We start from the raw sequence: 13,603 nt of genomic DNA, 5'->3' as shown, positions 1-13,603 counted from the left end.
TTGGCACTCATCATTAATGCCCCACCTCAGCTAAATGCAAAAGAAAACAAAAGAAAAGAAGGAGAATGTCCCAGGATAGCCCCAGGAGGGGTCAGCCACACAATGACCCCACCCACTGATGAACAAAAAGTATCACTGGAGCATCATTGATCAGTGGTCACTCCATCTCTTACTAAATGGGGTAAATGACCATTCGTCCACACTGGTAGTGGGTGATCCATTGATCCATGATGCAGAAAAATCAACAGGAACCAAAATGTAAAAAGGGGTCTATAACACATTCTAAAAAAGTGTTTGGAACTTTCCATTGAAAAACCAATGCCAGCTTTGTAACAATAGTGTCTAAAGGGAAAAGTGTCAAATGCACAGACACCCAGGAGTAAGAAGATACAAGGCAAAAGTGGACTTGTGGAAAGACCATTAGTGACAAAGGCACAATAGCCCCAAAACCTATTTAGAAAGAAATCAGAAAAATTAAAGGAACACAGGTTGCGTTAAAAAAAAAACATCATAAGCCAATCCCATTGCAAAACGTTTTGGAGGAAAAATTTAAATTGACTATGTGGGTGGGATGGATTGTTGGAGATCAGAGACGAGCCAAACAACCTGACAGGAATGAATGCATCGCAATACAACACAATGATAACAAATCACAGTAAGCATGGGTGTGAAACTTATAAAAGACGTGCCATCTCTTTTAGGGAGACAGGGAATAAAGGAAAGTTAGATGGAGTTCAATGGTGAGAAATCTTCATCAGGTTAGAGGGAAGGCACTTCAGCTACAGACTACATGAACAGTAAGCATCCAATGATTACATCTAAATCAAGAAAAGACGTCTCTGCCTCTGAGCTGTCAGACTAATGGGGGTTCTCTTTGAGTTTTAAAATAAAAAATAATGAGAGGAGAGTTTGAACCTGTCCAAAATTCAACAGAAAGCAAGTTAAAGGAGAAGAACAATATTCTTTTCAATGATTACCAAACCGTCAGAAAATATCTTGTACTAGGATGAAGGCCTTAAAGCATAGGTCATCCAAACAAACAGGTAGGGATAAGCCGAGGAAGACAAGCCTATTGGGAAAGACAGTTTAGAGGAGAAGGTCAGCTGTAGGACAACTGATTTTATAGCTAGACAGAGTCTCAAAGGAATTAAACAAAGTAAGAACATGAGGGAGATCAGAAGGCACATCTCATGAGAACAGCAAAAGATCATCGGCAAATAAAGATATCCTATAATGAGTGTTATGTTCAGTTAGGAGGGAAATTGGGTCAGATTTGCAGCAGACAGGGACAAGAGGTTCAAGAGAGCGCTTAAAAGGTAAGGAAATGTGTACAGCCCCCCAGCTTCATCCTTTATAAATGCAGAATGGCAGAGAGATGTCAGAGTTAGTAAGCAGTCTGGCTGAGATAGAAGCCTAATTCACCATATTGAAAAAAATAAAACACCCCTAAAACTACCACTTCAAATACAAATCAGAAAAAGCCAAATTTCTCTGGTCGAATACCTTCTCCAAATGAACTGAGAGGAGGGTGGCAGGACGAAAAGGTGACAAGTATTATCTGAGGCATGCACTAGGTCACAAGCTTATGGTCCAATTTTGGGCTAGAAGACATATTAGACAAATGGCAGTATCTAACACACCAGGGCACAGAAATGTGAATAAACTTGACAAAAGCAAACGACCCCTCAGTAGCCCCCACAGCCAAGCTCTTCAATAGGGTCAGGTGACAACCTGTGATTAAACAGAGCATTTACTTACCAGCTGGGGAACACGGCACTGGATCTGTTAGTGAAGGTGGTGATACTGCGTCTTGGCCCATTGTTTGGTTTAGAAGATCCTGAAGGCTTATCACAGAATCTTCATTTGAAAAACAGGAAATCAGGAAAAAAAAAAAGATGCATTTACATGACAGGTGTTTACACAAAGTGACTTACATATCACAATATACCAAATACAACTTATTGTTTTGTATAGCGCTCTTCACCGAGTCCAGGAGCAGAATGCTGTGAACAATTCTCAGTTAAAATACAAGTACACATGATATGAAATACTAAAAAGAGAACTAGCAAACATAAAAATACATATTTGTTAAAACACACAGAGAACAAGGAAGAAACAGATTAAACATAAATAGAAATCAACAATATCTGCTCAGGAATACGCTGTCCTACTCAAACCAACAGTATGTGAAAATAAACTCTGGTCACAGCTCTGTGCAAAAAGAAGCCTCATTAACGAATATTGCATTGTTCAATTTGAGACCTCTTAATGGCAAAGCATCGGTGCTGTCAAAATTCATCATTGACACCAAACTTGATATAGTGCGTATAACGGAGACTTGGCAAAAACTGAACGAATATACGTCTCTCATGGAGGCGACACCTCCCGAATACACTTTCCTCACAGAGCCTCGCAGCTCAAGACAAGGCGGAGGACTTGCAGTAATTGTCAGAGGGGATTTACACATCAAAAGAATCCCAATTGATTGTCCACTGTCTTTCAAGTGTCTGGCTCTTAAAGTAATAACGGAATCAGGTCCTGTCTCACTCACTGTTATTTATCGTCCTCCAAAATACAATGCATCCTTCTTATCTGATCTGACTTAACTATTAACCCACTTAAGTTCCTTTTCCCAGAGAGTCATTCTTCTTGGTGATTTCAACATCCATATTGACATCCCCACATCTACACTGAGAAATGAATTCCTATCCTTACTGGACTGTTTTGACTTGATACAACATGTTGATTTTCCCCACTCACTCTGGTGGTCATATACTGGATCCGATCTGCACTTCTGGACTATCTGTCACCAACATTTACACTGATTTGGGATTCTCTGACCATAAAGCAGTACTTTTCATTGCCTCATTACCTCTCCCTCCTCTTACCTGTAAACGACAAATTTCTTACAGAAACCTTAAAAATATCTGTCCCTCTGTTCTTTCTGCATCCATTTCTGAACCTTTACTGTCTTTACCTATTCCATCAACACAAGATAGTCTTGTTGTCCACTATAACTCAGCCCTTCATTCAGCATTAGACAAAACAGCTCCTTTAAAACATAAGGAGGTTTCCTTTAAGCATTCAGCTCCTTGGTATAATTTGGAATCGTGAACTATAAAAGCAGCTGGCCAACACCCTGAGAGAATGTCACGCAAGTCTGGCCTCACTGTGCACATCCAGGCTTTCCCTGACCACCAAAGAGCTTACAGAGAAGCACTAACTGCTGCCAAGAACACCCATTATTGCAGAATAACAGAAAGTGGCCACGATAACCCAAGGGTTTTGTTCTCTGTAGTTAATCAACTACTCAAACCCGCATCTGGCCCATCTACTTCTTCTACTGAAGTCTGTGAGAAAGTCCTCCACTTTTTCTGTAACAAAATTAAAGATCTAAATAATTCAATTAACATAAATACACCATCTGTTTATATCTTTCCCTGTTCTCCCACTCCATCCAGCTCCTTCTCTAAGTTCTCACCAGTCACATCTGCTTTTGTTAATGACCTGCTTTGTAAGATGAGGCCGACTACTTGTGTACTGGACCACATCCCCAGTCTTAACAATTTTCGGCCTATTTCCCACTTACCTCTTCTGTCAAAAGTTCTTGAGCGTGTTGTAGCTTCCCAACTCACCAACTACTTAACTTCTAATAATCTGATAGAACCCTTCAGTCTGGTTTTAGGATGCAGCACAGCTGTGAAACTGCTCTGCTACGGGTAACCAATGATTTGCTTATGGCAGCAGAATCTGGACAAACCAGCATATTAATTCTGTTAGACCTCAATACAACATTTCACACTCAGGTCAGATATGACATTCTACTGTCCAGAATGGAGAACATGCTGGGTATCTCTGGCACTGCCCTCCAGTGGTTCAAGTCCTATCTGACCAATAGGCAAGAGTTTGTTAGTCTTGGTAATAGCAGATCCAGCTCAGCATCAGTCAAACAAGGTGTTCCTCAGGGCTCTGTCCTCGGCCCTCTTCTCGTCTGTATTTATATGCTTCCCCTTGGTCATATTATTCGTAGCTATGGACTGGGTTATCATTTTTATGCAGACGATACTCAACTCTATTTCAATGTCAAAAGTGCAACTTCATCAGAGTTTTCTCAGCTCACAACCTGCCTCAGTGAAATTAAAACCTGGATGGAGCAGAACTCTTTAAAATTAAATTGCAACAAAACTGAACTCCTACAAACTGGCACTAAAGTGCTACTTAAGAAAATGAGCTCCTTTTCAGTCCATCTTGGCGGTGATCTCATCAGACCTGCCTCTACTGCAAAGAATCTTGGTGTCATTTTTGATTCCTCCCTTTCTTATTCTGCTCACATAAACCACATTAAGAAACTTTCTTATTTTCACCTCTGTAACATATCACATGTTCGCTCCTTCCTCTCCTTTTCTAATGCTGAGAAACTTGTCCATGCTTTTATCACATCCTGCATCGATTATTGTAACTCGCTGCTGGCAGGTGCTCCTTTTATCACAGCTTCAGCTTATTCAAAACTCGGCTGCAAGAGTCCTTACACGAACCAGCAGCAGCGAGCACATAACACCCATCCTGCTTCGCCTTCATTGGCTCCCTGTGTTTTACAGGATTGATTATAAAATTCTATTAATAACCTACAAAGCTTTAAATGGCCTTGCACCAATCTACATCAGTGACCTTCTAAATCACTATGTGCCTGTTCGTCTACTAAGGTCCTCTGATTCTGGTAATCGTGTTGTGCCTCACACTAACCTGCACTCTATGGGTGACAGGGCCTTCAGCTCCATAGCACCCAGACTCTGGAATGACATCCCGAAATTAATTAGATCAGCTGACTCCATTTATTCTTTTAAAAAACAACTTAAAACTCATTTATTTAGGAAGGCTTTTAACTTAACATTCTGCCCTTTCTTTCAGTTTACCTCACTGTCCAGGTGCTCAGGATAATTTGTGTGTCTGTTATATAAAAAATTAGGTTATTTGTTAGGTTTTTCTTTTAGTATTGAATTTAGTATTTTACTCTGGTTTATTGTCCTTTATTCTATTTAATACTTTGTTATCTGTTTCATTGTTCTATTCAGGAAAACATTTATATCCAATGTTACATATACCCTGGTGTTTTTTCTAAGACTCAGTGAAGCACCCAGAGTATAGGTAAGGCGCTACATAAATCAAATGTATTATTATTATTAGTATGATGACTGAGTCTCTTATCTTGTACTTTCAAGTTCAACACTTTAGCCATTAGAACACATTATATGCAAATAAGAGAACACTAACATAAAAATACCCAAAGGTTGCTCTAGTAAGACGCTCAGTTGCAGGACACTGTCTTTCTGGCTTTTTTTTTTTATCTGTAAATAATGGTGATGGCTATTAATCTCTGTTTAATATATTTCAAGTTTCATATACAATGAAATGACTATATACATTGCAATTAAATTTTACATATTTCAATGAAATTTTACATTCAGATTTCATATACAATGCAATGAAAATTAACACCTGCATAAAGCACTGCAACATAATTTGAAACTGAAAACATGGATCAGATTTGTAGAATATTCTTTAAAATTAGACAGAATAAACAAAATAGTTTACTAGAATTACGCAGCAGAAAAAAAAAAAAAGTTTATCACAATGCCAAGTTGGAAAGTTAACTGGAGTCGTATTTTAGTTGTTCAGCACTACATCGTTAGTTCAATCAATTAGCATTTTTACAACTCAATTCTGATAAAACAGAAATCTTATTAGTTGGTACCAAATCAGTCCTCTCTACCCTTCGTGGGCTAAAAATTGACGTCAATGGGATCCTGGTTGAACCCTCAGCATCAGTTCGTAATTTGGGTGTCATCTTTGATCAGCTTCTTACTTTTCAACCACAAATTAGCTCAATAGTACAGACAGCTTTTTTTCCATCTTCACTACATTGCTCATCTGCATTCTTTCCTCAGTGTGAAAGATACTGAGACACTCATTCATGGTTTCATCACTATCCGTCTGGACTATTGCAATGAATTGTTTTATGGCCTACCAACTAAATATATCAACAAATTACAATATGTTCAGAATTCTGCTCCTCGTTTACTTACTCAAACATAAAATTATTCTTCTCACCTTTAAAGCCCTTCATGGTTTAGCCCTTCATTATCTGTCTGAGCTGCTGCTTCCTTACACTACTGCCCGTGCATTAAGATCATCGGGCACTAACTTACTCACCGTACCTAAATACAGGTTAGTAACTATGGGTGGCAGAGCTTTCAGTGTGATAGCACCCTAAAATTCGGAATGCTCCTCCTCTTAACATTCGCAAGGAAAAATCTATCATTCATTTCAAACTCATGTTAAAAACATATTGTTTCAATGATATTATTCATTTTCTTGTATGCGATTTCTATTGCAATGTTAATGTGTTTATTGAATTGTAAAGTGTCCTTGAGTGTATGAAAGGTGCTACATAAATAAAACTTATTATTATTATATTATTCATTAATAAAGAACTGCACAAAATATCTTCTTGTAAGAGGATATGAGCAATTATTAACACTTACTGCTACTATGCTCTGTGACGTCAGGACCATGGAAAAGCATTCCCAAGAGTCAAATGGTCAAATGGCGTACTACTGTAGAGGGCACATTATATTCTGCAGAATAAGCATTAAACAGCCCCCAAACCCCTGCATCATGACTTTATATTAAATTAATCAGGTTTATACAGTGGATAGGTAGAAAGAATGTTGTGTTAAAAAAAAAAAGGTTCCAAAAGCTTAAGTTCATTACTTTGGTTTAGTTTGTAACTCCACGAAGTATTGATGCGCATTTGCTCGAGGACTTGCGTGTTTCTGCTTTGTTTTGGTTGAAAAAGATGCAAAAAGGAATAGGGTTAAACAATTCCTATTAAAACACTGCATATTAAAAAAAAAAAAGTTTTTGTTTTAAATTAATTGTGAACTGTGAATTAACTGCAAGTATGCATGCAAATTCATTTTTGTGCTGATCTTCACAGCATGTACATACAGTATATGCTTTATATTGCTCATCTTTTATTGACAACTCTAACTTGTACAGTTTATCTTATAAAATGTCCGAATTCTAAGCTAAATACGTACACATGAGCAGATCTGATGTACAGGAGGCCAGTGGCTTCTGTGAAAGTTCAAAAGGTTCCTGACTACTTACAATTATCTGAACATTCAGTTATACTGACCCTTTGCTCTTACATCAGGGTAACTATTGCTCTGAGTATTATACATGTATGTTAACATGCACATAATGCAGGATGGAGTTAACTCTATAAAAGGTGTTAAAAAAACAGTGATTAAAAGACTGGCAGCTCTCCCATCGTAAACTGGTATGGAATCTGAAATGGACGTCCCTCTTCCTCCAAGTGCTTGCTCTCAACAGCTTATATGACAAAAATGCCATTCTCTCTTGAACACATAAAAACTTTTTATCAGCAAGATGCTGGGCACACCCTTACTTTTAGAAAGGGGCTTTGAGTTTGGACAAATGTACCTGATCTAGACCTCTCTCGTGGAGCATATGGGAAGTCCAGTGCTTTCTGGGCATATCTTGAGAGGAGGTCATCAATATCTTCTCCAGTAAAGCCAGCTTCCTGTCCAACAAGAAGTTGCTGTAGGGTCTTTACTGCTGCTGCCACCCAATCCACCTTCATATTCATCAATAACTGCTCGAGCATAAGCAGGGGACTGGAGGAAAGGTGGAAATAGTCCTGACGAGCCGTCTCAGGAAGAGTAAGCAGCAGCTGCAGCATCAAAAACAAAATTAAAAGATATATGGCCACATAGTAATAAATGAAAGACTTTAGGTAGTTAGGTAGGTAGGCAGTGGTGGTACTGTCACATGTATGAAATATAGTGAAATTCTTACTTGGTTTAAGTAGGCAGATGTTTAACACCAAAGGGTAACTTGTTTGTAGCAGGTAAAGTACTACAAACATTAGACATGGATACAAGATGAACGAAAAATAAGCCAAGAGACAACAAGTATCCACCATTATTAAACAGCTCAGTCCTGGCAAATATTTTACATACAAATTATCATTTTGAAGGGCTTATTACACCACAGGACTAAACACTCTCCTGTAACAATCATGAAGTGACAAAATTGGAACAGCATGGTTATTATGAGCAGAAAAAACATTCATAGAGTAACAATATAACAACATATAAAAAAGCTCCATTAACTTACCTTGGACCCTATGCGTATGGCTTGTATTTCATGCCTACGGGCTGCAGACACACTTGCATGGAAATGAGTTGTAAGATAGTTAGTCAAAAAATGGCAAGCAGCCAGACCTGGATGCTGGTCCAATGCTTCCTCACAAATGAATAGGCACAGCTCTGGATCTGATAACCCCTCAAGTAGCTACAAAGTGAACAAATGAAAATAAACAAAGAAGTAAAATAATTTCAAACCCATTAGGCAGGCTAGAGATGGATGAAATAAACAGTAAAAATGCAAAGGCCACATGTACATGTATGTGCGAAAACACAGCTGGATTTGCTGTACGTAGTGGCACATTATCTTACCTGTAGACACTGCCTACTAAATAGACTAATAAGATACACATAATAATGAATTTCTGAATTGCTCCATGGGATTAATGAAGGTTATCTTACATTATAACAGCCAGGCTTAAACAGCAAACCCCTTGGCTTATGGGTATTTGAATATTAAGACAGGTATCATCAGTTCAATGTTTATATATATATATATAAATAACGCTTCTACTTAAGCTGGAAACATTAAGTGAACAGTAATAATCTAGGGAATGAGTAAGAAAAATCCTTCAAAAGACACATTTGAGAAGCCCATTTTAAATTATCCAAAAATTACATTACATACTTCTGTATTACCATTTGTCACAACAATACAGAAAAATCCAGAAAAGGCTAAGTCAAGTGTATTGTGGATATTTGCCCCAATCTTCCTGAAGACGTCTGGGTGTATTATACTTCAAAAACATGGATATCTTTAATATGTACAAAATCAAACTGTCTCAACATAACACTTTCTGCTAAAAGCAAAAATTGGCAAAAATTTAGCAAATGTCAAAGGTGTAGCTAATGGGCAAGAGCCTTGGTACAATTCATTTGATGACCCTGTTAGCTGAATATTATATAATACAGGATAACAGATATATAATAAATATTTCTGCTGTTTATTATTTGGAACAGGTTTAAATTCATAGCACTAACAAGGGACCACAAATATACATATAAATTATTTTATTCATATATTTGTACTTTTTCTTTGTATCTTATAAATAACAGATTCTTGATTTAATCATTAAAAACAGCATTTTGCTAACTACCTGTTGTTAACCATTTCAGCACTGTGGTCAGTACTGCTGATTATTTGGCAAAGGGACACTGTGTGGGGAAAGTTTGCACATTATCCCTGTGTTTACATGGTTATCTGAAACATTTTCAATTAGTGGTTGTGAGGGTTTTCAGCTCACAGCTGAAAATAAGGCTTAGGTTTAAATGCATAAATATGTTCTACAATGAACTGCTATTTTACTGTATGTCATACAGTCAGGGCCATGTGTTTGGACAGTGACACAATTGTCATCATTTTAGCTGTGTGCCACCAAAATGGATTTGAAATGAAGCAATCAAGATGTGAGTGAAGTGTAGGCTTACAGTTTGAATTCAAGGGTTTAACAAAAACATTGTATATGCCACTTAGAAAAGACGGGCATTTTTATACACGTCCCCATCCCCCCATACACCACCACCACCATTTTTAGGGGCTCAAAAGTATTTAGACAAACTAACATAATCATATGTATGATGATCATATTCAATATTTGGTTGAAAATCCTTTACTATCAATGACTGCCTGAAGTCTGGAACCCATGGTCATCTCCAAGTGCTTGGTTTCTACCCTAGTTCTGCTTTACTAGGCCATTGCTACAGCTATCTTTAGTTGCTACTTGTTTGTTAGACTTTCTGCCATCAGTTTTGTTTTCAGTAAGTGAAATGCATGTCCAACTGGGTTGAGGTCAGTTGACGGACTTGGCCATTGAAGAATATTACACTTCTTTGCCTTGAAAAGCACTTGGTTTGCATTCACAGTATGTTTTGCCTCATTGTCCATCTGTACTGTGAAGTGCTGTCCTATCAGTATGGCAGCATTTGTCTGCCCATGCCATAACACTGCCTCCACCGTGTTTCAGAGTTGATGTGGCATTCATCGGATCATGAGTCGTTTCTTCTCTTCTCCATACTCTTCTCTAACCATCATTCTGGTATATATTGATCTTAGCTTCCTTTGTCCAAAGAAAAGTGTTCCATAACTGCACAGGCTTTTAAAAATGTTTTCTGGCATACTCTAATCTGTCCTTCCCAAACTTGAGGTTTACCAGTGGTTTGCACTGTGTGGTAAACCCTCTGTCTTTACTTTCACAAAGTCTTCTCTTAACTGTAGACTTTGGCAATGATTTTTAGGTCTACCTCCTGGAGAGTGTTCTTGGTTTGGCTAAATGTTATGAAGAGTTTTTCTTTACCAAGGAAAGAATTCTGCAATCACCCAGCACATATGTCTTCCATGGTTGTCTAGGCCTTCTGGGTGTTGCGGAGTTCACCAGTGCATTCCTTCCCTTTAAGAATTTACAAGATGGTTGATCTGACTACTCCTGGTGCTTCTATTCTCTCTCTAATGGGTTTATTTTGTATTCTCAGCCTAATGATGGCCTGTTTTTACTTGCATGGTCAGCTCTTTGGACCTCATATTAAGTGTTCACGGTAACAGCTCCCATTTACCTGCTTAATAGGTAATGAAATAATGAGGGAACTGCTCCCATCTGGATATGGAACAGCTTGTCAGTCAATTGTCTAAATACTTTTGAGCCCCTGGAAATGGGGGGCTATGCAGAAAAATATATGTCTTTTTTAAACAGCTCACACAACATTTTTGTTAAATCCCCTGAATTAAAGCTGAAACTACACGTTTCAATCACATAATGATTACTTCATTTCAAATGCACTGTGGTGGCATACAGAGCCAAAATTATGAAAATTTCATCAATATTCATATACGTATGGACTTGACTGTATAGTGTGTCTGGATTTAGACAATAGATGGCTGGATAAACTGTTACAAATGGCAGCAGGTGTTAGCTATACCAATGAAACAATGGGATCATCTTCAAAAAAATCACTTTGATGATATATTATTGGATAATGTTCTTGATAATTTAAATATGTGCTCCACTTTTCACTCCATGTTGGGACAGCTAACTATGTATGTATCCATTATCTATTGATAGATGGTAAAGCATATCCTAGCAGCATTGAGTGTAGTACGATCAATCAAAGCACACACTAATGCACACACATACAATAATAAGTCATCAATTACACTCGATACACACGATATTCAAAGAAATCTACTCCCAGTCTTCTGCCTCTCATTTGAAATTTTTGTAATAAACTTGACATAATGCAGTCATACAAAGAGACAAATGCACCATCTTTCAACCTACTCCAGTAAATGAGGGTGTGATATAACTTACAAAAACTCCACTGTGTGTGTAATTAATGGACGTAACTGTCCTATTAGCTAGGCTATTTGTGCATCCTTGGCAGAAATAATGCACATTTCTTGAAAACTTAAATTAAAGAACTGGTGACAGAAGAGTAAAAAATAACTCCAGAACAGTTATGGAATAATTTATCATCATGAAAAGAGGGTAGGCACAAAAACCTATTATTAGATAAACCTACAACATTTGGTGATACAAGTGGCTGTGCATCACAGAACAATCAACCAAGCATAATGCAACTGCTTATGGATGGAAACAATGCCATAAAGCAGTTCCAATACTCCTCCCAACCTCCTAACATTCAGACTCTACATTATAGAATACAGGACAATCAGCTAACTATTCAATTAATTTTCACATTTGGTAATGTGACATTTAATCCATTCAAGAATCCATTTTGAATCATTTTTAATCTAATTTCAAGATCAGCACTGGGTGCCAGATCTCATCCTGGCAGTACCAGTTTGACGCAAACATTTATTATGGGTAAAAACAATTCTTCATCGCTAAACACATTCACACACACATAGCCCTAAGTGCCTCTATTGACCACCTTAGCTCCTCTATACTGTATCGATGAGAGATACTTATGGACAGAGAAGAAGTGACACCAATGTTTAAGGAAACATCAAAGAAGGAGTGCTGGGTTTCAGAATGTGGATTCACCTGGAAAGCTACTTCAGACTCGCCACTCTCCAGTAGGTGAAGAAGGTGTTCTCGCTGGAATCGACTTAAAAGGCTTTTTGACACGGGATATAGTTGAATCCAATCCCTGCACAAGTCAAACTCCTGAAAAAAAATTAAGAATTCCAAAAGTCCTGTGTATTACAAATTGTAATAAGGTTTACAGTACAAGGTCAATACAAATAGAACAATAACACTTCATTTAGCTTTTCTAGAATCAAAGCCATTTTCAGGAAAAGTCTTTCAATGGAATTTAGATTAATGTTAATCTGCACCTTTCTCTGTCAGTAGCAGCATTCAAAGCTCAGCTAAAGAACTATTTTTTAACACTATTTTTCTCATATTTACAGATTAGTCTTTTTTAGAGTGTTACCTTATTTAGCAGAATGATGTCCATTACCATTCCAGGATCACTGTTAGATTCTGTCTTCAGTTCCCGCCAGTCAGCCCAAGATGATGTTGATTTTAGGTTTAAAATCTAATAAAATTGAAGGACACACAAATAATATTTTACTTTTTTACTTGACCTCTAAATGTACTAGTTTACAACCACTTAAAACTGAAGGGGGAACAAATAAGGCAACAGGGACTAAGCACTGTATGCAGACAAAGATAATGCAGTATTAAGTATTAAGAATAAGCAAAAGAGAGAGGGCTGAAACCGTTTATACATTTGCAGTTAACACAACAAAATATTCAATTTTCATACATGCAGTGCATAAAAAACAAAACTGGGAAAATGTTAAAATTAGTTTATTCGCTGACCTCAGTGAATTTGCCACATTTCTCAAACATTAGCCATCTAGAGGTGAATTAATTTGCCATTTGCCACTTTGCCAGTTTGAGACTTTACAATCAAAGAAAATGCTAGGTCAGGTATTTGCTGCTTTTATTTGTTCAGCGCAGTTAATATTATACATATAGGTATTGACTTTTTGATTTTATACTTTTCATTTAGAATATAATCTATGCACTGTTTTATCAGCCTTTGGTTGTGAATAATAGCTAGCATACCTTGTCATATATCTGAAGCTCATTTTTCTTTTGGAGGAGAGATGTTTTCAACTCCTCCGCTGTTCTGCAGTCACTCAAACAATACTGAAGAATCTCCATTGCAGAGTCCAGATGCCATCTTTCCAAACAGTAAAGCACCAGTCGGGCTCGGAGATCAGCATCCTTCACAAGGAACAAATACTGCACTCCATCTGCCTCTGTGAGAACCATTACATCCATGTAGAGAAATGTTAGTCACACAATCAAACGTTTAAAACAAAGTTCATGATGCTTCCCCCTCCATATTTAAGACAAGAATTGGAATACAATGGATAATGAATAGAAACCATTAGAAAGCAAACA

The 13,603-nt window shown here is 37.5% G+C and overlaps 1 protein-coding gene across 3 annotated transcripts in view; it reads right to left on the bottom strand.

Annotated features, from left to right (window-relative positions):
* The window catches only part of zfyve26 (zinc finger, FYVE domain containing 26), a 152,547-nt gene that overhangs the window by 42,829 nt on the left and 96,115 nt on the right, over positions 1 to 13,603 (bottom strand). For all 3 annotated transcript variants that reach the window (XM_039742229.1, XM_039742231.1, XM_039742230.1), the window contains exons 22-27: positions 13,262 to 13,458; positions 12,621 to 12,725; positions 12,230 to 12,352; positions 8,203 to 8,379; positions 7,507 to 7,756; positions 1,759 to 1,857 (exon numbers count right to left, since the gene is read on the bottom strand). In XM_039742229.1, the coding sequence (XP_039598163.1) occupies positions 1,759 to 1,857; positions 7,507 to 7,756; positions 8,203 to 8,379; positions 12,230 to 12,352; positions 12,621 to 12,725; positions 13,262 to 13,458 (951 nt within the window). The remainder of the gene's footprint in view (positions 1 to 1,758; positions 1,858 to 7,506; positions 7,757 to 8,202; positions 8,380 to 12,229; positions 12,353 to 12,620; positions 12,726 to 13,261; positions 13,459 to 13,603) is intronic.

Source organism: Polypterus senegalus, chromosome 18 (genome assembly GCF_016835505.1).
Source record: "Polypterus senegalus isolate Bchr_013 chromosome 18, ASM1683550v1, whole genome shotgun sequence".
Taxonomy (NCBI): Eukaryota; Metazoa; Chordata; class Cladistia; order Polypteriformes; family Polypteridae; genus Polypterus; species Polypterus senegalus.
Note: the sequence above shows the minus strand (reverse complement) of the source record. Positions and strands in the feature narration are given on the sequence as shown.